The following is a 25714-nucleotide window of genomic DNA, read 5'->3' on the forward strand; positions in this document are numbered from 1 at the left end:
AGAAAGCCAATTGCATGGGAGAACATATTTACCAATGTTATCTCCGATAAGGGTTTAATCTCCAAAATTTACAGGGAACTCATACAACTTAACAAAAGGAAGATAAACGACCCAATCAAAAAAATGGGCACAGGACCTAAACAGACACTTTTCTAAAGAGGACATACAGAAAGCCAAGAGACATATGAAAACATGCTCAAAGTCACTAATCATCCAAGAGATGTAAATCAAAACAACAATGAGGTACCACCTCACACCTGTCAGAATGACTATCATCAACAAATCAACAAATGACAAGTGCTGGAGAGGATGCGGAGAAAAAGGAACCCTCGTGCACTGCTGGTGGGAATGCAGACTGGTGCAGCCACTGTGGGGAACAGTGTGGCGTTTCCTCAAAAATTTAAAAATGGAACTGCCATTTGACCCAGTGATACCACTTCTAGGACTATATCCCAATAAAACAGAAATACCAGTCAGAAAGGATATATGCACCCCTATGTTCATAGCAGCACAATTTATAATAGCTAAGATTTGGAAACAGCCTAAGTGCCCACCAGCAGATGAGTGGGTTAGAAAACTATGGTACATCTACACAATGGAATACTACACTGCTATAAAAAAGAAGGAATTGCTGAAACCGGTTTGGCTCAGTGGATAGAGCGTCGGCCTGCGGACTGAAGGTTCCTGGGTTCGATTCTGGTCAAGGGCATGTACCTTGGTTGCGGGCACATTCCCGGTGGGGGGTGTGCAGGAGGCAGCTGATCGATGTTTCTCTCTCATCGATGTTTCTGGCTCTCTATCCCTCTCCCTTCCTCTCTGTAAAATATCAATAAAATATATTTTAAAAAAAAAAAGAAGAAGGAATCCTTACCATTTGCAATAGCATGGATGGAACTGGAGAACCTTATGCTAAGTGAAATAAGCCAGTCAGTGAAAGATAAATACCACATGATCTCACTCATTTGTGGAATATAAAGAACATTATAAACTGATGAACAAAAATAGATACAGAGGCAAAGAAGCATCGACCAGACTGTCAAACTACAGTGGGAAGTTAGGGGAGAGTTGAGGGGGGTAAGAGATCAACCGAAGGACTTGTATGCATGCATATAAGTATAACCAATGGATGTAAAACACTGTGAGGGCAAGTGCCGGGGGATAGGGGAGGCCTGGGGTTGGGGGGAGGTCAGTGGGGAAAAAAAGGAGACATATGCACTACTATTTGTAATACTTTAAACAATAAAAATAAATAAATGCAGTTCAACTAGAGCAGCTGTGGGCAAACTATGGCCTGCGGGCCGATCCGGCCCGTTCGGTTGTTCTATCCGGCCCCCGGAGCCGAAAGAGCGGAGGGTTCTTTTGTTCTCCCCTCCGCTCCTTCACCAGCAATTAACATGGCAACATCGGGAAACACGGCCGAAGCTCCTTCTTCTGAGTGGGTGGATTTATATCTGCCCATTCAGTAGAAGGAACAACCTCTCAATCTTCCAGAGGCTCCTTGTAATGCCCGCGGACGCGTCCCCCGACATCACCCTGGGAATGCGTAGACAGTTATCGTGGTGATGTAGGGAGACATGCCCCTGGAGAGCACAGTATCAGAGCATTAGCTAAAAAGGAGACCAACAACACTGTTCCTACTGAAGTTGATGTTTTAAAGACCAAAAACCTTTCAACCCAGTCTACATTGCCATCTATATCTACGGCCCGGGCATAATTTGGAAGTTGCACTAAAGAAAATGTTTAATTTACTGTTTACACATTTTGTTCTTTTCTATTTGTTTTAGTTTTAAATTATCTTATTATATTTAAGTATAATTTGAAAGGCTTTTGTACCTTTCCTTTGTTAGGCAATTTTATTTTGCCTTTGCCATCTTCAATATAAGGTATGTTATTGTGCTATGATTCCTCCATTTTTTGAAGTTTCAATTTATAATAATTAGTGTTTACATTCTTCTTGTTAAAATGTTTGAAATGAATAAAACTATTGAAATAAAAAAAAAAGATCGTACCCTTTTATGTAATGATATTTACTTTGAATTTATATTAGTTCACACAAACACTCCATCCATGCTTTTGTTCCGGCCCTCCGGTCCAGTTTAAGAACCCACTGTGGCCCTCGAGTCAAAAAGTTTGCCCACCCCTGAACTAGAGTGTCGTAAAGGCAGAAGTTAGCCAAAAAGAAAAGGATGAAAAAAGAAAAGAGATGAGAAATGGAAGAAGGACTTGTGACTAAATAAGAAGTAAAAATGGCCTCCTAGTCCTAGCCAGTTTGTCTCAGTGGATAGAGCATCGGCCTGCTTATGAAGGGTCCCAGGTTCGAGTCTGGTCAAGGGCATGTACCTCCCTTGCAGGCTCCTCCCCAGCTTGGGCCCTGGTCAAGGCTGGTGCAGGAGGCAACCAATGGATGTGTTTCTCTCACATCGATATTTCTCTCTGTCTTTCCCTCTCTCTTCCACTCTCTCTAAAAATCAATGGAAAAATATCCTTGGGTAAGGATTAAAAATATATCTGTAATAATAAAAGGATAATATGCTAATTAGACTGGCGTCCTTCCGGGCGTCCTTCCAGATGACCTTCCAAACAAAGCCGAGGCTGCCAGGGAAGCCTGGGTCCCAGGTGCCAGAAGGAATGCGGTGCCGGCAATCGGGGGAAGGCCTACTCTTGCACGAATTTTGTACATCAGGCCTCTAGGCCAGTGGTCAGCAAACTCATTAGTCAACAGAGCCAAATAACAACAGTACAAGGAATGAAATTTCTTTTGAGAGCCGAATTTTTTATACTTAAACTTCTTCTAATGCCACTTCTACAAAATAGACTCGCCCAGGCCGTGGTATTTTGTGGAAGTGCTGCATGCCAGTACTCAAGGGGCGAAAGATCCGCATGTGGCTCACGAGCCACAGTTTGCCAACCACTGCTCTAATATATATATATATATTTATCCTCTTAAAGAGGCAGTATGCACAGTGATGGAAAGCTCAGGCTTACAGCTAGACTGCCTGGCTTGCATCCTTTCCCACTTACTTGTGAAATGAGGATAATGATAGTATTGCTTCACAGCATTGCTGAGAAGATAGTGTCCATTCCCATTTAGCCTTTTGAACCATACAAGGCAAGCCCTTGAGAAATGATAAGTATTAACTCCATGAACAATACCTTTGAGGAGAAACCAGTAAGTCAACACCCAAGGCTGTCACTGGCATCCAACCATCTTGAGCAAAGTTGACGGAGTAGTAGAAGGTGAGCAAAGATGGATTGCATCAGCCACAGCTTACCTCCCCAACAACCCATCAGAGTAGATTCCTGGGATGGGCCCTGATTGTGACCCAGTCAGTGAAATTATATTTGAAAAAATTAAGTTACATTTTCAAAGCGGATATTTTGTGGTTTTAAGTCCACATGCAATGGCATAAAACACTTTTTTTAAAAAAGTATTTTTATTTTATTGAAGTTTTCAGCCTGTGTTTTGGTCTTCTCCACCAAACTATAAGCTCCTCTTAAGCAGGAACCATAATCCACTCCGCACTGTAGGCCAGCACCCAGCTCAGTGCCTGGGTATTGTAGAGTAAATGTCCCTCAGTACACAGAACCAAAGATCCAATCTGTGAAGTGGGGGTTAGGGTGCGGGGCGGACGAGGGACCGGGGCCTGTTTGAACAGATCTGAAAGATTGGGGTTCTCCACTTAAGCTGTTGGAGCAAGTCATGGGGTGGTTGACAGTTCCCCTTCACCAGGAGGAGTTTGTCACTTTAAGGTGAAAACCAGGAAGTTCACAGCGGGTGCAGAGGGGCAGAGAGCGATGGAGATAGAAGGCCTCTCCCCAGAGAGAGTGGTCGAGAGAGTGCAGGCAACTGCACTGAAAAGCAAAGAAGTTGGAGGACTAATTTTTGTCTGCCCAAAGCGGGTTCCGCCCACGTTTAATTCCCCACCTCCTCCCCCCCCATCCTCACCCCCACCTCGAGAGAGGGAGCGGGGGCGGCTGAGTGGGCGGGGTGCTGGCTGAAAGGGGTGGTGCGGCTCAGCCCCTCCCAGTTGGCTGTTGCTCTTGTTTGCGCTTTGTTGCTTTATATTTCTGTGAAAACAGTCTGAAGTGCAGTGGAGCCTCCAGATTGCAGCTGACGGATCTGCCCGGTGCTGTAGGAAAGGTAGTGAGATCGCGTTGCCCGGTGCTGTAGGAAAGGTAGTGAGATCGCGTGTGACAGCTGAGCTCGCAGCGCTGGGCCTCAGCTTGGAGGCTCAGGGCTCCCGGGTCCCGCGAGTAGCCATTCCCAGTGGCTAAGAAGAGAGCAGAATCTGGCTTCCCCAGAGACACCTGTTGCTGCAAGTTTTATTTGGATGCCTTGGCCAAGGTCTTTTCTTGAAAGGTGTTAACTGATGTGTGCTTTCTGTCTTTTGTCATCCATTCTTCAGGACAGATTGGGTAGACCCAGCACTGTGAAGTTCTCTGGAGACCATGACCAACAAAAGAATTGCCGTGATTGGGGCAGGTGCGAGCGGGCTCACATCCATCAAGTGCTGCCTGGAGGAAGGCTTGGAGCCCGTCTGCTTTGAAAGGACAGATGACATCGGAGGGCTCTGGAGGTTCCAGGTAAATCTCCTGGGGTTAATAGTATTTGGAACCCTCCCTGTAAGTTGGTACATGAGATATTTTATCTTAGATATTTTATCTTGTGTCAGGGGATATGATTGCCTTGACAGTGATTTAAATCTGCTGACCTCTTCTTAGCAGCCATCACCTCTATATGGGTTCCTCTTTCCCCAGGCTGGCAGCAAAGTAGAACATGGGTAACATTTGTTTTTCCTTTACTGATGTCCAGAAAAATGGCACAGAGATCATTTTCCATTATTGAGTTGTGCTGCTATCCAGAAGAGGGTGGTGTGAGGGGAGAACAAAATAACAAAATGTAAAATGATGAGAAAATTGAGTGGTTGTTCCTAGTCCATATTAACAGGTAAGTGATTGTAGATTACCTGCTTACAACAACTCCTCCTCCTCCCTCTCTTTTTCTTTTGAATGCTGGTTCACTTTAGATAATTCTCTCAAAATCCTAGTCCTTCAGTAGAATATAAAATCTGGCCACCTCTATCCTTTGAACTTGACTTCACTGGAGAACTCAAACCAGTAGGTAGAAGTCCTTGTCCTCAGAAGAAGGCAGAGGACAACGGCAACTGGACTTACTTGTCTTTGCAAATATTCAGTTTTAAAGTTGAGTTGCTTTAATATGCACACCCAGCCCTGTAACTTGTTACTAAAAGTTAAGGTATCACCTAAATGATAGTTAATCTTATTATATGCCAAAGAATATTAACCACCTTTCCTGATCTCCAAAGTAACATGTATTGGGTTTGTTTTTAAACTCACTTTCTAAACCAGTGAATGGTATTGGGGTATCCAAATATGTTTCCTATTTCATAAAAATGAACAGTGTTGACCAGCTATGTAAAAAAAAAAAAGTGGCTTCAGAGAGAAGGTGAAGTGATAGTGGAAGCAGAGGTCAGAGTGAAGCCATTGCTGGAAGGGGGCCGTGAGCCAAGGAATGGAGACAGCCTCTGGAAGGTGCAAAAGGCAAGGGGGAAAACCTAGCGGCTTGTGTAGGACTGGAACCCGGCCTGCTCCCGGATTTTAGCCCAGTGAGATCCACGTCAGACGTCTGATCCTCAGAACTATTGAAGATTACATTTCGGGGAAAGTTTACACAGGAACTTTGTATTCATTGTTGAATGCATATCCCAGGAATGAGTGGGAGCTCTTGAACATTTCGACTCTCATTCAAACCTTTCTAGAATGATGGAAGCTTAGAGGTCAGGGTTTAATCACATCTTGAAACCATATTCTGAAGACCATATTCTGGGAAACTGGAGGATGAGTTGCAAGAAGAAAAACAGGGCTGCAAAGATAATACGGTCTCGAAGCCCAAATGGGCCCATTACTCAGAAAAGAAAATACATTTGGAGAGCAGACTAAGGACAGGACATGCTTTGATTTGGTTGCTGTGCCTGGACCCTGACCTCCTCTGGGAGTCTGCTTCAGTTTTGACCATTCTCTGGTCCCTGGAACAGGTTGAGATGTTTTTAACACCATACAAGATCAGCCACCTTGGTATTCAACTTCAAGCTCCTGGAGGCAGACACACAGACTGCAGACCCTAACCCCCCCGCCCCCTTACCCTGCTACACTGCACACAGATCTTTTCCCTTACTCCTATATAATCATCCAGCTGGCAGGAGAAGGGGAGGAGCAGTTTTTCCCCTAGGACATGAAGCCCACTACTCACTCCATATTGCCAGCAATATTAAATACATGCTGTTCATTTGTGTGTGTTTTTAAGTGGCTTCATAGCATTCCTTAGTTGAAGAGCAGTATAATCCTCTGCATCTGGGCTCTGTCTTTGGGAACTAACTCTATTCAACAATAGTCCTTATTTAGTTCATGAGTGGATACCCCTTAGAAAACCACATCCCCCACGCCTCTGTCATCATCGGTCTTGGGCATGGGCTGAAAAGGCTGTTAATTAATATTTAGTAATCAACAGAACATGCTATTTTTGAAATCCAGCCACAACTGAGTGTAGAGGTTAACAGCATAGTCTTGGTTCAACTCCTATATTGGCACCTACCAGCAGTGGGATGTTGGGGAAAATCAGTAAATCTCTCTGAACCTCTGTTTCTTCATCTTTAATAAGGAGATAATTTTTTTGTTTAAAAGGAGATGATAATAATACCCACTTCATAGAGTTATTGTGGGGATTAAGTACATGAATAATTGTGTCATTCTTTAATAACAATGCCAGTTGTACAATAAATGCTGCATGCCAGTTATTATTCAGTAGGCCTGGAGTGGGGTCCAGGTAACTGACTTTTATCTCCAAAGTGGTTTAACCTTATTCTCTGTTAAAGACTTGGGATTTTTTCTGGTTATCTTCTTGGCAAAATTTCAATACCATATAAACTACTTCCTTGAAAATAAATAAGCTATTTTTCATCATAACTCTCTGACTTACATTAAGACAGACCACCTATGTGTCTATTATATATCATATTAATATATATATGGCAGAAATATCTGTTCTTTTGTGACAGGTCCTAAGGATTTAGTATGAATTTTTTTTCTTCTCAAATACCATCACTTGCGTTTTCTTTTTTTTTTTTTTTAATATATTTTATTGATACTTTACAGACAGGAAGGGAGAGGGATAGAGAGTTAGAAACATCGATGAGAGAGAAACATCGATCAGCTGCCTCCTGCACACCTCCCACTGGGGATGTGCCCGCAACCAAGGTACATGCCCTTGACCGGAATCGAACCTGGGACCCTTCAGTCCGCAGGCCGACGCTCTATCCACTGAGCCAAACCAGTTTTGGCCATCACTTGCGTTTTCTTTTCTCTAGTCCAGTGGTCGGCAAACCCATTAGTCAACAGAGCCAAATATCAACAGTACAACGATTGAAATTTCTTTTGAGAGCCAAATTTTTTAAACTTAAACTTCTTCTAATGCCACTTCTTCAAAATAGACTCGCCCAGGCCGTGGTATTTTGTGGAAGAGCCACATTCAAGAGGCCAAAGAGCCGCATGTGGCTCGCGAGCCGCGGTTTGCCGACCACTGTACTAGATAAAGGGATGATTCATGCCATGGGCAGGTTAGAGAAGGGCAGAATGACATTTCATCATGCTGCTCAAACAGCCCAAAATTTAGAACTTAGGAATTGTTTATTTCTGGAATTTACCATTTAATATTTTCAGACAGTAACTAAAATCACAGACAGCAGATGGGGGAGTGGGGGCTACTGTATATATAAATTCTCAAAATATTAATTTCAATCAATTCTTGATCTCATCACTAATGTTAAGTAAGACTGATGGTGGAAAAGTACATTCTACTAACTTACACTCACTCCAGCATAAGTTCCAATTTCACCTCATTTTTGCTAACACTCAGTAATTGTCTTTTAAATTAATAAAAATGAGGTAACATGGGGATTTATACTGGACAGAATTTAAGTTAGTACAATGATTCTTGGAGAGCAGCCTCATAAGTATGTGAAAACCCTCAAAACTTACCTAGGCTTTGAAATATGTAAACTAGTTAAGACTATTACTCAGATGGGCAGTTCTCACTTGGAATTTCGGGTCATTGCAATCAGGTGACAACTGAGACTGCACATCTGCTATGGTCTCTTTGCTCATGTGTTTAGAACTCCACTGGGATAACTAGAACTCCTGGGAACTGGCCGTATATCTCTCTATCTCATACATTCTCTTCATGTGACTAGCTTGGGCTTCCTCACAGTATGGTAGTCTCAGGGTAGTTGGACTTTTTACATGACTGCTGACTTCCATGAGAGCAAGCTTTCTAAGAGACGTAGGCAGTGGCTGCAAGACTACTTATGACAGTTTTGGAAGCCATTCAGTATCATCCCAACTGCATGCTGTTGGTCAAAAGCAAGTCGTAAAGACAGCTCAGATTCAAGAGGAAGAGACTACACAAAGGCACAAATACTAGGAGATGTAGAGGTGTGTGTAACTTTTTTTTTTTAAATCTTTTTGAAGTGTTTATTGACTGTTTATAAACCATGAAGTTAATTCTCAAGTGGCTATGAATGCTTCTTATTTACTGCAGGAAAATCCTGAAGAAGGAAGAGCCAGTATTTATAAATCAGTGATCATCAATACTTCTAAGGAGATGATGTGCTTCAGTGACTATCCTATTCCAGGTCATTTTCCTAACTTCATGCACAATTCCCAGGTCCTGGAGTATTTCAGGATGTATGCCAAAGAATTTGACCTTCTAAAGTATATCCGATTCAAGGTAGGGAAATTTTGTGGGTACCTTTGTGTTTGAGGTTGTTTGTCAATTACATGAATAATGTGGTTTCATTTACCAGTGCTTACACATAAATATTGGTTTGATATCAGTGTATCTATCCTATCTAGAAAAAGACTGCACTCTTTGTGCCTGAAAAATATTCACAGAAAGGTCCCTCTTTTATATATTTTTGGCTGCAGCTCTAGCAAGCCACCTGCCAGAATGTTTTCATTGCCTGCATTTTATATTTGATTGCAATAAAACAAATGAGGGGGAATGTTTTTCCAGTTATAGAGGAAAATTGACAGGTATGGGAACTTTAAAATCTTCAGGTTCTACAACTTGTCCACTAGTGCTTAGCCCTTTTATACTTTTCTGAAGTATTTTCCAATGCATTATTTTATGTAATCAAAACAACGCAGTGAAGTGATTATTGGGAAGTTATTAAGAAAGCAAAGAAGTTAACTCTGGTGAAGAGGGAAGAACACTGAATTGGGCAATAAAAACTTGAATTCTAGTCTTTGTTCTATTATTAATCATCTTGTGACCTCAGACAAGTTCCTAAACTTCCACGTGTCTTATTTTTCTTTTCTGTAAAACAAGATGATTGTACTAGGTCACTTAAATGGTTTTTTCCTGCTGTAAAGTCTTCCATACTTTTCTATAGTTTTTTAGCCATGAAGAGATATTTCTGATAGCTAGCAACAAGCCTGAATCTCCTACCTTTTTTTCCTTGGATGAAAATGCTGCCAGAGGAGTACATGAGTGGGAACCATCCGTTGTTTGTCGGGTTCTTGGGGCACGGCTGAAATAAAAGTTTTCAGAAGCCCTCATGGGAGGATGAGTGGTGGTAGTAGATCGTATTGGCATAGAATGACATTCCTCTGGTTCCAATGTCCCATTTCCCCAAAACCAGTCCTGGAAGAGGGGCAGCTGGAAGTTCATCAGAGCTAGAAAGAGGAGAGTTTCCCTTCTGTGTTGCAGCCGGGTCTGGTTCAGCATTCAGAATAGACTGTAGTCAATTAGTCTGTGTGTGTAGTCCAACATGGCCGTGGGCCATGTGGGTGAAAGGTAGCTCAGCCCAACACCAGCAGGAGTCCCAAGAGGGCTAAGGCTAGCGTGTGTGTGTGTGTGTGTGTGTGTGTGTGTGTGTGTGTGTGTGTATGTGAGAGAGAGAGAGAGAGAGAGAGAGAGAGAGAGAGAGAGAGAGAGAGAACACAGAGTGAGCCAAGTGTCAGTTCTTTGTTTAGAAGTTTAAATATTTTAGGTTTTGTGCACACTTCAGTGGCCACGCTCATCCTGGCCAGTTACCTGTTTCCAGGTGTGATTGATAGGCAATCGTTTCCCATGTCATTCAGACCCTTCTGGGCACATGTCTAAACTGCCTTTGTCTAGTCCTGTCCCCCATCAATGAGTGGGGAACAGATTTGGACAGTGTTAAATGTAGCTTTTTGGCATAGCTGTATAAATGGCACGCCTATATCTTTTGGTCGCCCCTTTCACCTCTTTCCTGTTAAATAATAACCAAGTTATACAACGGTATCAAAAACCCTTAGGATCTACTCTCTTAACAACTTTCAAATACTAGTATACCATACAGCAATATTAGCTATAGTTACATGTAGTACATTACATCCCTTGTACTTATAACTGGAAGTTTGTACCTTTTGACCACCTTAATTCAATTCCCCTATCCCCACCTCCCTTCTACTTTCTGATCATTCTGCTAAATCATGCCTCTTTCTGTTTAACAACAATAATAAAACAGGAACATCCAGTGATAACTTCCAAAGTAAGTCATTTCCAGCCCAGTGGTACTTCTCTTCACTTGTTTAAATACTTATTGAACATGTTTGTTACCATTCTAAGTAGTGAAGATACAAAAACAAAAATAAAACAAAACCCAGTGATTTCATAGTCTAGTTAAAGAGATAGAAAAATGAAGAAAATTTTTACTATAAATATAAGTAATAAAAACAAAGAAAGTTGACCTTAAACAAAAAGTTAGCCAGATATTTCTCCAGCAAAATGGGTTTATTCAGGTACAACAAAGAGTTGCAATCTGGAATGGGCAACCATGGTGGACCACATGCAAGTCTGCTAAAAAAAAAAAAAAAAAAAGAGAAGGAACTCTTTTATAGAGGGGAAGAAGGAATTGGGAGGGCAGTTACAAAGAGTTCTCCCTTTTATGCTTCATGATTGACATAGGGCATGACAGATCCCCTCCCCCCACTTCCCACTTCATTTTGAGTGAGATTTCTATTTACTTTTTTTTTTTTTTTTTTACAAGTGTTACAAAGTGATAAATGCTATAGAGATCTATATATGGCAGCTCAGAGGAGGGATGCTTAACTCATCTGGGCATCAGTCATCAGGCACCAGGGAAGTTTTCCTAGAGGAGATAATTAAAGGCTGAAGGGTGAGCAGGAATCAGTCAAATGAAGAATGTATAAAAAAGATGATCCAGACAGAGGCACCAGTGTGTGTAAAAGCAAGAACTATAAATAGTGCAAGATGGCTAGAGTATAAAGGTGTCATGTCTCTATTAGACATTATGGTCATAGACCCTAGAAGCACATAGGAATACATTCTTAATGTTTCCTTAGGCTGGGTAGAATAACATGTATTTATTTATTTATTTATTTATTTATTTATTTATTTATTTAAAAACAACAAGTGAATACCACTTATTATCCCATGTCACAACTTCTTCTTTTATAGTTATGTGTGAAATAGGCATTTATGGGAGCCACTGAGATGTTTTTCTACTCTACTAAGAATGGGAGCCCTATAGCTCAGTCACAAGTTTAAAGTTAGACAATGAGAACAAGACTTGGGGTAAGAAGACATCAGAGAGTCTTAGGATGTTTGCGGGTCAGAGGAGGAATAGGTATTTATTGCACAGAGTATCTCAGAAGCACAGGAGAAGTCTAAGCTTTATTCAGGTGTTGCATTGCCTCAGGGTAGTGACTTTCAGCCTTTTTCATCTCCTGGCACATGTACTAATTACTAAAATTCTACAGCACACCAAAAAAATATATATTTTTTGCCGATCTGACAAAAAGTAGGTATAATTTCAGTTCATTCGCACCAGATGGCTATTGTTGTGTTGGCTGTTGTCATCTTTTTATTTGACAGTCTAAGGGAAAAGAGGTCAGTGCCTCTGACTAAATAGTCAGGTATTGCATGTTTTAAAAATTCTTGCAGCACACCACTTGAAAATTGCTGCCTTAGGGCATAGTCCAAGAGACCTAGTAATGTGCACTTTTCTAGAAGCGGAGAAGAGTGTGTCATTAGCCTGCCAACTCTATTTTATTTAGCCTCTCTCACGGAAGTTTTCTCACTCTGACCACATCTCACAAAAATGTTCTTACTTGTGGAATATGGAAATCAAATCTCCTTGCATGAGCCTTCTTGTGTGATATCAGCCCTTTGGGTCACACTCTGCAAGGAGAGTCGTGTCAGGAAAGATGTCCACTGTAGAGGCTGTGGTTACCATCCCCTGTTGCTATCACTTTCCTTTTCAGACCACTGTGTGCAGTGTGAAAAAGCGGCCTGATTTCTCCACTTCAGGCCAATGGGAGGTGGTCACGGAATCTGAAGGGAAAAAGGAGGTGAATGTCTTCGATGGAGTCATGGTTTGCACCGGCCATCATACCAATGCTCACTTACCCTTGGGAAGCTTCCCTGGTGAGTAGCCTACCAGGAAGAAAGACCCTTGAACCATACCTGTGACCTCGTCCCTGAGGCATGGGGGGATTTCGTTCTGAGTGATTCTGACCTCGAGGTGAAATAAGGCTTATCCTAATTCTGTATATCCTCCTAAAAGACGTTGGGAGGTAGAGATAATGGTAATTTGGAGACTAGGGCCATGGTTGGCAAACTGCGGCTCGCAAGCCACATGCGGCTCTTTGGCCCCTTGAGTGTGGCTCTTCCACAAAATACCACGGCCTGGGCGAGTCTATTTTGAAGAAGTGGCGTTAGAAGAAATTTAAGTTTAAAAAATTTGGCTCTCAAAAGAAATTTCAATCGTTGTACTGTTGATATTTGGCTCTGTTGACTAATGAGTTTGCCGACCCTAGTCACTAGGGGAAAGTTAGAAGGCGCTATACAGTATATTTAGTTTCACAATGACTTTAGTTTTTCTAAGAATCCAAAGAAAAAAAGGTGGAGTTGATGTGTATTAGGTTGAATAAGGATTTTCAGCAATCAAGGAAACAAACAGAAATACTGGGTTAATAAGGAAGAAATTAAAGCTTAAGGAAAGAATTTATTACCGTTTGGGGCCTGGATTTTTAGGCCCAAGAGCAGTCTATGTATATTCTAGAGTTTATAAAAATATATAGTCCAATTGAAAGGGGAGTAGGTATTTAAGGAGGATGAAAAGACAAAAGAGAGTGGAGGTTTTCTGAAGCTGTTTGTATATCTGAGTTTACAAGTACAAAATACAAACATCCTGAGTGAAGCAGACTATTAATGATACAGAAGTCACAAGGTTCTGCCCCGAGACTATGGTGGGGAGAATAGGCAAAAAAATATTTGTCAAATGATATCAGATAAACTATCACCTGATAATTACTTTCCCTTATCTTGCAGGAATTGAGACGTTCAAAGGACAGTACTTCCATAGTCGAGATTATAAGAATCCAGAGAGTTTCACTGGAAAGAGAGTCATTATAATTGGCATTGGGAATTCTGGAGGCGACCTGGCTGTGGAGATTAGCCACACAGCCAAGCAGGTTTGAATCAGCAAATTATTTGCTTTGCTTCTCCAAGAAAGCTGCAGATGGACTCAACAAAGTATGGATACCTGTCCATAGCCCATCAGTGCCGATGGCAAGTGGAGAGCTTGTTTCATTGCCTCAGTTGGCAACATTATGATTGATGATATAATGGAGCCAAGGTTGCCAGTTAGATTCCCATCATTCGATTGGCCTCACACTAAGGAATTAGTTCATGGCCACGACTGTGGTCATAGTCCCAATCAGCTGTCTCTTCAGAGTGTGCCTCTGGCATTGAAGAAGACCAAATAATCGATGGGAGAGCTTGTCAGAAGGCAGCACCCAGAAGTGTGGATCTTTGGTTGGCCAGCAGAAGTGCCATGCTCTTATGTGAAGGAAAGCACACTGGGTCATTGAAAGCTTTTCACTCATAGGATGGTGGGGGAATTTTCCTCTTTACTCCCCAACTGGAAAAAAAGAAGCACTTTAATCTTTCAAAAGACAACATGCTTAGCAGTATGAAAGTGTCCACACTGTGGCACCTGCAGGCAGCTTGCCCCAGACTTTGCATACAATTAGGCAACACGGAATGCTATTTTCTCTAAAGCAATTTCTGTGTCCTTGAGGTTTTCTTGTTTGTTTGTTTTCATCATAGATTTTCTTGTTTGTTTCTTTTCATCAGATTTTGAACTGGAAAGAAAGTGTCATCATTATAAATTCCTAGAAAAAGACATGTCATTTTTATATTTTGTTATTCATGTCTTTATTGAATCATAACTGCCAACAATAGTTAAATATCTGTTGTTCTTCAGTAAATTTAATTAAGGTATGCTTCCCCACAAATATGTTTAAAATTTTTTTAATATATATTTTTTATTGATTTCAGAGAGGAAGGGAGAGGAAGAGAGAGAGAGAAACATCGATCAGCTGCCTCCTGCATGCCCCGAGCCTGCAACCTGGACATATGCCCTAATGGTAATTGAACTGGTGACCTCTTGGTTCATGGGCTTAAATTATTTTTTAAATAGAAGTTTAATGCCACAACTTTGTTACATGACCTATACTCAGAAACTCCATTCTCAGTCCTATCTCCATTTATCACCACAAAAATGATTTCAGATGCTCCATGAATTAATTCAACAGCATCTATCAGGAAATAGCTATATAAACAAGAAAGGGTAAAAATGTGTGTGGGTGTTATGATAAAAAGAATGTACAAGGTATGTGGTGGGGACCCAAGGCATGAGCCTTCTTTAATATCATTGACTTGTCAAATGGTCAGTTATAAGGGAGCTAGGCCTTACATGCAATGAGAAATTGTAGATTGCCAAGGAACAAAGCATCCCACCTGGATGGAGATAAGGTAGTTGTGTCTGAGAGAGCCTGGGAAAACAAATGGCAAAATGATGTCTGCCTAGCAGGGACAGCACTATCACACCACTAAAGCAAGTTGAAGAAACTCAATTGCTGGATATGACTCTTTGCTTTACATATTAAATTGTACTTATGAGAGATGGTTTGTAAATCAAACATCCTATATAATAAAAGTCTAATATGCACATCGACCAGCCGCTATGACGCGCACTGACCAGCAGGGGGCAGATGCTCAACACAGGAGCTGCCCCCAGCCCACAGGCCCCAGGCCGGCCAAGGCAGGTGCCAGCAGGGGCCCCCTGATTGCCCCACCGGTTGCCCCACAAATTGGCCCTGATCACAGGCCAGGGCTAGGGACCCTACTTGGGTACAAATTTTGTGTACCAGGCCTCTAGTTTTATTTTTTTTATATGTATTTTATTAATTTTTTATAGAGAAGAAGGGAGAGGGATAGAGAGTTAGAAACATCGATGAGAGAGAAACATCCATCAGCTGTCTCCTGCACGCCCCCTACTGGGGATGTGCCTGCAACCAAGGTACATGCCCTTGACTAGAATCGAACCTGGGACCCTTCAGTCCACAGGCTGATGCTCTATCCACTGAGCAAAACCGGTTAGGGCAGGCCTCTAGTTTTCAATAAAATTATAAATGTCAGAGTATCAAGGACATTTTGTTATAAGAATTCTTGTGCTATAATGCTTTTGTGAAGAGAAAACATTCCTTTCTTTTTTTTCTAATTTATTTTTTGTAAAATATGTTTCTATTGATTTTAGAGAGAGAAAGGGAAAGGAAGAGAAAGATAGGAACTTCAATGATAAAAGAATCATCCATCGGCTGCCTCCTGCATTCCCCCTACTGGTTAGGGCTTGATCTGGATCTTAAAAATGACAATAGGTTTTAGAGAATTAAGAGGATAGGGGCTTTTCAAGGAGGCGTGATGACAGTAAACGGAAATGCAGTGGTGGTTAAGAGCAAGACATATTCTAGGTCAGTGACTACATCAATTTAATTGTAAGCTTAGTATCTGAGAAGGAAAATAGCAGGAAATAAAAAAAGATTGTGCAGGCGCTGAAAAGCCAGACTAATGAGTTTAAACTTACTCTTGAGGAAAACAGGGTACTTTTAAAGGATTATGAACCAAAGAATGGTAAAAGCAAACAATTTTTCCCCATGCCCCAGGTTTTCCTCAGCACCAGGAGAGGGGCTTGGATCCTGAATCGTGTAGCAGACCAAGGATATCCTTTTGATGTGTTGTTAAACTCTCGACTTAAACATTTTTTATCGAAGATTTGTGGTCAATCACTAGCAAACACATATTTGGAAAAAAGGATGAACCAAAGGTTTAACCACAAAATGTATGGCCTAAAGCCTAAACACAGGTATGTTCTCAGGATGGGATCAAACTCACAACCTGGTCTGTGCCCTGACCAGAAATCAAACCTGCCACCTTTTGGTATATGGGACAACACTCCAACAAACTGAGCCACACCAGCCAGAGCGGTACTAGTTCTTTTTATGTGATGTCCAACAACAACAAAATGGTGGTAGAGGGCAGTGCATGAATCATTCATTCATCCAACAAACATTGAGCACCTCTTACAAGCCAAGCATTATACTGGGCATGAGCATACAGATCTTAAAGATCTAATAGTAATACTAATACAAATAATAACACCTTACCTTTTTGAGGACTTAATATGACAAGCACAGTACTAAATGAGTTATATGCATTATCTCATTTAACCCTCAAACAACAGTCCTATAGATGGGCATTTTCCCTCCATTTTACAAACATTGATACTTAGAGGAACTATCCCAAGATCACACAAGAAATAAATGGCAGAGTCCAGAAGTGGATTTTACCTTAAATACTCTAATGATAGGACAGACAATAGGATAAGATAGAGAAATGCAAGGCATGCTATGAGAGCATGAAGGATGAGAATCCTCACACAGCCAAGGAAGGAGACTGAAAGCATTTTTAGAAGCTGATTTTAAACCCAACTTTTTTTCCCTTCCAACTTTTTATTTTTTAAATGTTCAGATTTACTTCCTACAAAATAGTAAGGATAATGAGCACCAATACCTTTCATTTAGATTCACTATATGTGTTTTCTCTCTCTCCCTCTCTCTAAAAATAGATCCATGCATGTATATCATACACAATACATGCATACATACATATTTTTTTCTGAACCATTTAAATAGTAAGTTGCAATCATTAAGACACTTTACCCTAAGTTATTCAGCATACATTGCCTGAGAAAAAGGGCATTCTCCTACATAAACATAATACAATTATCACACTTGGAAAATTTAACATTGATAAAATATCATTATTTAATACATTCATATTTACCAAGTTGCCCCAATAATATATATTTATAGCTTTTTTTTTCAAATCTAAAATCCTATCAGGTATTACACCATTGCATTTAGCTGTCCTGTCTCTTTAATTTCTCTTAATTTGAAATAATTCTCCTTTTGCCGAAACCGGTTTGGCTCAGTGGATAGAGCGTCGGCCTGCGGACTGAAGGGTCCCGGGTTCGATTCCGGTCAAGGGCATGTACCTTGGTTGCGGGCACATCCTCAGTGGGAGGTGTGCAGGAGGCAGCTGATCGATGTTTCTCTCTCATCGATGTTTCTAGCTCTCTATCCCTTTCCCTTCCTCTCTGTGAAATATCAATAAAATATATTTAAAAAAAAAAAAAAAAAAGAAATAATTCTCCTTTTAAAAAAATATCCAAGCCAATTGTTTTGCAGAAAGTCTGCTTTTTGAGAAACCATACATGCAGTCTCCAAATAAAACCATTCTTCCTTCACTTCTCTAACATCTTTCCTTTCAGTGACATCCAGGGTACAACTTCTGCTCTGAGATCCTGATCTGTGCCAATTACATTAGACCTTTCCCAAATTCCATGGATAGACCAAGATGGAGGCCGTTGGCATATTGTTTAACCACCTCCATCAAAATAGAATTTTACTTTCATGTTACTTATTTTTCTCTCCCTCCCTGCCCCCATGATCACTCTTCTTTCTTTATTTTTGGTCTTTATCACTACTCACAGAGCTCTGAGTCAGCATCCAACAATCAATGATGATCTGCCAAATCGTATAATTTCTGGCTTGGTAAAGGTGAAAGGAAATGTCAAGGAATTCACAGAAACAGCTGCCATATTTGAAGATGGCTCCAGGGAGGATGACATTGATGCTGTTGTCTTTGCCACAGGCTATAGCTTTGCTTTTCCTTTCCTTGAAGATTCTGTCAGAGTAGTAAAAAACAAGATATCCCTGTATAAAAAAGTCTTCCCTCCTAACCTGGAAAAGCCAACTCTTGCAATCATAGGCTTGATCCAGCCCTTGGGTGCCATTATGCCCATTTCAGAGCTCCAAGGACGCTGGGTCACTCAAGTATTTAAAGGTAAGTGACCATGCAACTTGACTACTTAATTACTTGTAGTATATTTAATTATACTTATGTTCTTGCTTTTATTTTTTATTTTTTAATTAAATTTTTCAATGTTGTCATAATTGCAGGGATCCCCCTTTTCACCACCCTTCACTCACCTCCACCCACCCCCCTTCCCACCCCTCCTTCCTTCTCACCCTTCCTTCTTCCCATCCTCCCAAGCAATGAAAATAAATCCTCAGGTGAGGATTAAAGAAAATAATAGTAGTAATAATAGTAAACTGAAAACCTAAGATAAGAAGAGGAAGATAAAAAATGTGGTAAAAATATAATACGTATCTGAACAAGTAAACACTGCAAGAACAGTATCAATGAATTAAGAAAGAATTGTACCACAGGGTATTGTATATGTATATAGAAGATTTTCTTTGTTTTTAATTTTTTGCTTTTGATAAATTGGCTGCCTCTCCAAGGCAAGAAATATACCTCCTTCCCCATAATGTTTCTAGTTAATAGAAGTAAAAGTTATGGTTGTACTATAAGAAGCAATTTTGAAATCAACTCTCAAAATATGTTTCACAAGCATCATAAGGGACCCCTGCTTAATCTCAAATGAAGCATTTCAGTGTTCCCTCATCGTAAGTTATAATTCCCAAATGAGAAAGCACATGGTAAAATACAGAAGTCTATTTCTTGAGTGTTGAATTTCTGAGTCTCACAGTTTAAGAGGGACACCAGGATAATAACTGGCCTGTGCCCAGAGGAGGGCAACCAACATGGCAGAGCATGTGAAACCTGTGATGTGGGGAACTTGTGCTCTGCTGATGATGATAAGATCTGAAGAAGTTATGACAGTTGTTTTCAAAGATTTGAAGGCCTGTCATATAAGATTAGACTCCGTGGCTTCAAAAGGCAGAGCTAAGTCCAACGGTACAAGCTGCATGGAAGTAGACTTGGGGATCAATAAAAAGAATATGTTCCAGCAACTAGAGCAGCCACTCAATTAAATCATCTCCTCAGAAGGTAATGAGATCCCTGTCAGCAAAGATGTTTAAGGAGGAAAGAGATAACCATTTGATTAGTGTATTTGTAAAGAGAAGGCTTGTGTTAGGTAAAATATATTACCATCCAGAATTTTATGGAGTAACACCTTATGGCTGGGTGTGACAAAAATTATCTGCATGGCATAGTGCCTATAAATCTGGACATAATGCTAATTCTTTAAACTTAGAGTTGTTTATATTGGCTTAAATACTATTCTACTTTTCTAGCCAGGTCCTTGATGTTAAATTCCTACTTATCGGAACTGTGCATCAGTGCTTAAATTTATCTGTCGAGATTGAGTATTATGAGTTGCCCTTAGCCTTACCCCCATTCTGACCAAAGAAAATTTAGAAGATGAGGCTTATCTTCCATAGGGGTACAGGCATGAAATGGGATTGAACGTTATTTTTCCCTTCCTTCTCCCTGGGTTATAAAACCTCTTTGTTATTGAGTACAACTGTGGGTGTGCTCCCCTGCTCTTTTACTTTGTACTTCATTTTCCATAGACTTTAAGGCCATTTATTATTTCCTTGTGTCTGTATTTCATTTCCCAAATAAAGGACTATGCTATGGAGGACCAGGTATCGGTTGGAAGGCAGAGTTAAGCAAGTATCTTCCAAAGAGAAAGTAGAATAGAGAAAGCTACTATTGTTAATTTATATTATTATATTATGGTGGTGCTAGGATAAAGTGATCAAGTGAAGGTTTAACCTCCTTGAGTAAAGAAAACATCCTGTATTTCTTTGAATTCTCCATAACACAGTAATTGTTAATAGGATTATTATTCCTACTGAGGTAGCTTTATACTTATATTTTTGTTTTTTCTCTTTAGGGCTAAAGACATTGCCCTCACAAAATGAAATGATAACAGAAATAACTAAGGCTCAAGAGCAAATGAGAAAAAGGTAAGAAATTCTCCCAGGAAAATATGTGCTTAATTTTTCTATTTAATAAGAACAATATTGTACTCTATTTATCTTCATTGTGTTAGTTCAGTGGTCGGCAAACTGCGGCTCACGAGCCACATGCGGCTCTTTGGCCCCTTGAGTGTGGCTCTTCCACAAAATACCACGGCCTGGGCGAGTCTATTTTGAAGAAGTGGCGTTAGAAGAAGTTTAAGTTTAAAAAATTTGGCTCTCAAAAGAAATTTCAATCGTTGTACTGTTGATATTTGGCTCTGTTGACTAATGAGTTTGTCGACCACTGTGTTAGTTTAAGGATTTAGATTGTATTGCGCAGGAAAAGGAAATAAGAGTTTATGACAACAGACTGAAGAAATAGTATCAAGTGGTTTAGATATGGATGGGAAAGAAGAAACAAGCTTAAGAAAAGTGTTTAAAATCCAGTATGTAGGGCCTAAAAGAAATTGTCAAGTAGGAAAAAACACTTGGAGAGAAAATCGGGCCTATGATTTTTATAACTATTATTTGAAATGCTAGCAGAGCCACCAGAGAAAGGAAGAGTGACAATGAATTGAGTGATAAATATGGTTGAATTCCAAATCCACCGGTAGGCTTACAAATCTGCAGAGGTCACTGTTCACACTGGCTCATGGTGTGAATAGTCCGTGTGATTTGGAAAGGTGGTAGCATCAGCCAGCTGCTTAGTGCTTGGGTGGACACAGTCATTTAGCAATCTGAATTTTAGAACTGAGCTTATTCACTGGTCAATTTTATTTGGACCAAGTGGAAGTTGATGGTAAGTTCCTAAAATTTTGTGCTAAAGTCAGAGGCACAATCATCCAAGCCTAAAGATGTAGTTTTTCTTGAATTGGTTATACTAGCGTATCTCTTCCCTACCTTGGAGGAGGAGAGTTTTTATTTAACCCTGCTACCCTTTCCAGGTCCTCTAGCTTCCTCTTTCCTTTCACTGCCAAATGTCTGCAATAAATATTCTGCATGATATGCTCAATTCTTACCCTTTCTGCCTCCGAAGGTCCCTGCATTGTAACTCCTTGCTACGGCTCTCTTGAAAGTCAGCCATGCCCAACTTCATTTTCCTTCTGGAGTTTGACACTTTTAAACATCTCATCCTTCTTGGAGTGCTTTCTTTCCTTGTTTTTCTGGTACTAAAATATCTTATTTCAACTTTCCTGTTCCCTTTACTTTGGCTTATTTTTGTCTGGCCACCTGACTGAGCAGTCCCTAAGGATATAATTTATCCTTTATTGAGGGTCCATTATGTACATACACTAAATGGTTTATATGTATGAATTATTTATTCCTCATAAAACCCTACAAGGCATGTACTAGTGAATCTCTTTGTGAAAGATGCATGAATACTACAGCTTGCAACCCAGTATAGGATAAATGTATGTCTATAAATCCTTGAGCCAACATAACATCCATAAGGGAGAGCTCCCAAATTCTGTCCTGTCTTATCTTCTTCTCTTTTAAACTTTAGAATCTGTCCGTTCCTGTGGAATTTTATTTCACCAGTTCTACTTCAAATTTATTTTCTATTTTTTTTCTTGTCCTTGTTTTGGATTCTCTTAATAAGCCCATCTAATTTCAATTAATTTGACTTGGCTTTTTCTCTTACTTCCTTTCTGTCCCATTGCTCTTTGTTTTATTTTTATTCTAGAAAAAAAAAAAAAAGAAAAAGAAAGTTACCAGTTAGCTCTCTAAATCTCAGTCCTACCACACAGGTATCATCATTACCACATTTTCCCTCTAACAATCCCTTTTAGCTTTTCAAATCTGCACTTGGTGTAATCATCCCGCCTGGCTCCATTTGGAGCGTTAATTCCTCTTGTGGAATAAGTCACCCACCCCCCTCCTTTCAAGATTCTGAATGAACATTGGCCATCCAAAGTTGTGCTCTGTGGACCCCATTACCACTGCCCTCATAACACAGTGGAGTGTCCCAAACTTCAGAATTTTTATGATGGGTTCTCTCTTTCTGATAAAATCAGAGTCCTCTGTATCTGGAACTGCTATACTTGCCTCTCTCTATCCATCCTTGTTTTCCACAACATTCCTCCTCTACTGTAGGTAGTGCCTACAGATATTTTATACTCACATCCTACTCTCATTCCTGCTTAATTCCTTCACTCTGCTGTCCCTCTGACTTGTAATATCTTCCTCTTTGTTTTTGTTTTTTTTATTAAATATATTTTATTGATTTTTTACAGAGAGGAAGGGAGAGGGATAGAGAGTTAGAAACACCGATGAGAGAGAAACATCAATCAGCTGCCTCCTGCACACCTCCCACTGGGGATGTGCCCGCAACCAAGGTACATGCCGTTGACTGGAATCGAACCTGGGGCCTTTCAGTCCGCAGGCCAATGCTCTATCCACTGAGCCAAACCGGTTAGGGCACCTTCCTCTTTGTTGTCAGCTTATTTGTATCTTCCACATCCTTCAAGGATTTATTATAGCTCTATTTTAACTACCCTCTTCTACATTTCTATTTAGCAGTCTAAGATCACATGGTTTTCTAAAAGTCTTATATTCTATGTTTCATGTGTATCTATCTTATATTCTTGTCCTTAAGGATAGAGACAATATCTTATCTTTCTTATTTTCCATACCTCCTAGACCAGTGGTTGGCAAACTGCGGCTCTCAAGCCACATGCGGCTCTTTGGCCCCTTGAGTGTAACTCAATCAGATTGAGGACCTTTTTAGCAAAGGCTAGCTTAGGAGTACCCTAATTAAGTTAATAACAATGTACCTACCTATATAGTTTAAGTTTAAAAAATTTGGCTCTCGAAAGAAATTTCAATCGTTGTACTGTTGATATTTGGCTCTGTTGACTAATGAGTTTGCCGACCACTGTCCTAGACCAATATTGAGCTAATAACAGATACTTAGAAAGCACTGATTAATTGACTGATTGATTGACTAAATTGTTGATAGGCCATGGCTTTTGTCTTCTCTGCTTCAGGTATGTGGAGAGCCAGCGCCATACCATTCAGGGAGACTATGTAGAGACCATGGAAGAGCTTGCTGATCTGGTGGGCGTCAGGCCCAATCTGCTGTCTCTAGCTTTCACCGACCCCAAATTGGCATTGCAGTTATTATTGGGACCCTGCACTCCCATCCAGTATCGTCTACAGGGTCCTGGAAAGTGGGATGGAGCTCGAAAAGCCATCCTCACCACAGAAGATCGTATCAGGAAGCCTATGATGACAAGAGAGGTTGAAAGCAGCGATTCCATGACTTCAACAATAACAGTGGCCAGGTTTATGCTAGCCATTGTTATCTTTGCTATAATGATAACCTATTTTTAGCTGTCCCATTGGGGAGCTGGATGGAGAGATGCCTTCAGAATCTGACAAGATTGAACAACTATTGAACAATTTTTTCACCAAAAATCTTATATTTCTCTTTCCAAAGCATTAATCCTCTTTCCCCTACAAGGAAATTCCAGCTTTTCATTCATATTGACTTATCTCCCTTCTTCTTATGACCCATCATGTTTTCCTTCCAGCAATCCCTAGTCTGTGAGCTCTGATACTCTGTTAGTCTTTTTATGTCCTTAGCAGAGTTATTACATGATAGGTGCTTAATAAATGTTCGTTGTTATCAAATATTATGGTGGGGAGCAGAAGTCAATATCTATATAAGAAATGGGTGACTTGCCGAAACCGGTTTGGCTCAGTGGATAGAGCGTCGGCCTGCGGACTGAAGGGTCCTGGGTTCGATTCCGGTCAAGGGCATGTACCTTGGTTGCAGGCACATCCCCAGTGGGGGTTGTGCAGGAGGCAGCTGATCGATGTTTCTCTCTCATCGATGTTTCTGGCTCTCTATCCCTCTCCCTTCCTCTCTGTAAAAAATCAATAAAATATATTAAAAAAAAAAAAAAAGAAATGGGTGACTCCATGTAACTCAGCTTCTGATAGGATTTAGTTTTCTATTAGAAGCTCAATCTTTTGTTTTTAATATTGTAATTAAATGTGTTTCCTGAGGGATAAAAAGAAATAACAGTCTTGTAACAGTTGTATATACCTAAGATATATACATACTTAAACATTTTGTCTCATTAGCTGTTCACTAGTGTATCTGATATCTGGTCATTTTGACTCTTTTTCCCTCGGCATTTTTATCTCATTGAAGAAACTACCTTAAACTTACTAGGCTCGTGGGTCATTCTAATAATTAGCATTTGTCAGAAAGTTCAACTTGGTTGAAAAACTTGAGATTTTAAATGAGCTGTCCTATCTTTTTTGATCTCTTAGTTCTCATATTAGAATCCAACAAGACTTTACCTTGGGAAACATGATAAGTAGCTGCCTACTGTTGTAGTGTGGCCTTTTTAGGTCATTTCTATATTAAATTAGAATTGATATTAATTAAATATAGGGACATTCAGAGGAAAGAGCAGTGTGGAGGTAGTAAAGAGTAAAGATGATCAAATATATGGTGATAGAAGAAATTTGACTTTGGCTGGTGGGCCCACAATGCAATATACCGATGATATAGCATAGAATTGTACACTTGGAACCTATATAATCTTATTAACCAATGTCACCCCAATAAATTTAATTAAAAAGATGCCTGGCAAGTGTGGATCAGTGGTTGAGCATTGACCCATGAACTAGGAGGTCACCATTCGATTCCCAGTCAAGGCACATGCCTGGGTTGCTGGCTCAATCTCCAGTAGGGGGCATGCAGGAGGCAGCTGATCAACTATTCTCTCTCATCATTGATGTTTCTCTCTCTCTCTTCCTCTTCCTTCCTCTCTCTGAAAAAAAAAATTTAATTTTAATTAAAAAGAAAAAATAAATATAAAGTCATTCTGCTTATAACCGTTCTCCTTATAGCATATAGTGTAGTTCTGAAAAACAGAGCAAAAGAGAGCAAATGAAATGAAAAGCAAGGACTCCAGTGCCACTGTTGATTTTGTTTTCTAATCTGTACAAGTTATGCTGTGTGTTTGTCTCACAGAGAACTTAATTGTTAGCTGTTAGGCACACTTAATTTCATGAATTAGGGTACTGTGTATACTGGCCAGGTGTATGTTCATAAGTAGCTGTTGTGCAATACATTTTGGGATCAATGCCTATTACTCAGCAAAAGGATAAACTTGAAAAACTGAAAGAACAGCATTAGAAATTATCTTTCCCAATATAAATACACATAAGAGAACCAAAAAGTGAGAACCACAACTTCTTTCTAAGCATATAATTATTTGAACAATTTCCTGCCCTTTGGCCTAATTTACCTATGTAAAATGGACCTAGTATCTTTTAATCTGCAGATTACTTCAAAAAAAAAGTAATTTGAAGGTTGCTTGCTATTTTTTTAATTTTTTTAATGTATTTTTTAAGTTTGCCTCTTTCAGTGGGTAAGTTTGTGAATTAATAGTCCTTTCATATTATAATTCCTAATTATCAGCAACAAGTACCCCAGTTTTCTTTTAAA

The 25714-nt window shown here is 40.1% G+C and overlaps 1 protein-coding gene across 1 annotated transcript; it reads left to right on the plus strand.

The window, feature by feature from the left end:
• Positions 1–4006: 4006 nt before the first annotated feature.
• LOC308237065 (flavin-containing monooxygenase 5) lies at positions 4007–24120 on the plus strand. The gene is made up of 9 exons (XM_080647472.1): positions 4007–4141; positions 4407–4584; positions 8615–8803; positions 12328–12490; positions 13397–13539; positions 16075–16274; positions 17964–18316; positions 20181–20253; positions 23235–24120. The coding sequence occupies exons 2-9, from the start codon at positions 4450–4452 to the stop codon at positions 23578–23580; spliced, it is 1602 nt and encodes a 533-aa protein (XP_080503598.1). The 5' UTR covers positions 4007–4141; positions 4407–4449; the 3' UTR covers positions 23581–24120.
• Positions 24121–25714: the final 1594 nt, after the last annotated feature.

The sequence above is a fragment of the Plecotus auritus genome, assembly GCF_963455305.1.
Source record: "Plecotus auritus genome assembly, chromosome: 12".
In the NCBI taxonomy this organism is placed as follows: domain Eukaryota; kingdom Metazoa; phylum Chordata; class Mammalia; order Chiroptera; family Vespertilionidae; genus Plecotus; species Plecotus auritus.

Excerpts from the sequence above, each read along its gene's own strand:
- LOC308237065 (XM_080647472.1), top strand. The coding sequence starts at position 4,450 with ATGACCAACAAAAGAATTGCCGTGATTGGGGCAGGTGCGAGCGGGCTC. Across the intron at positions 8,804-12,327 it reads TAAAGTATATCCGATTCAAG|ACCACTGTGTGCAGTGTGAA; the intron begins GTAGGGAAATTT and ends TTTCCTTTTCAG. Across the intron at positions 12,491-13,396 it reads ACCCTTGGGAAGCTTCCCTG|GAATTGAGACGTTCAAAGGA; the intron begins GTGAGTAGCCTA and ends CTTATCTTGCAG.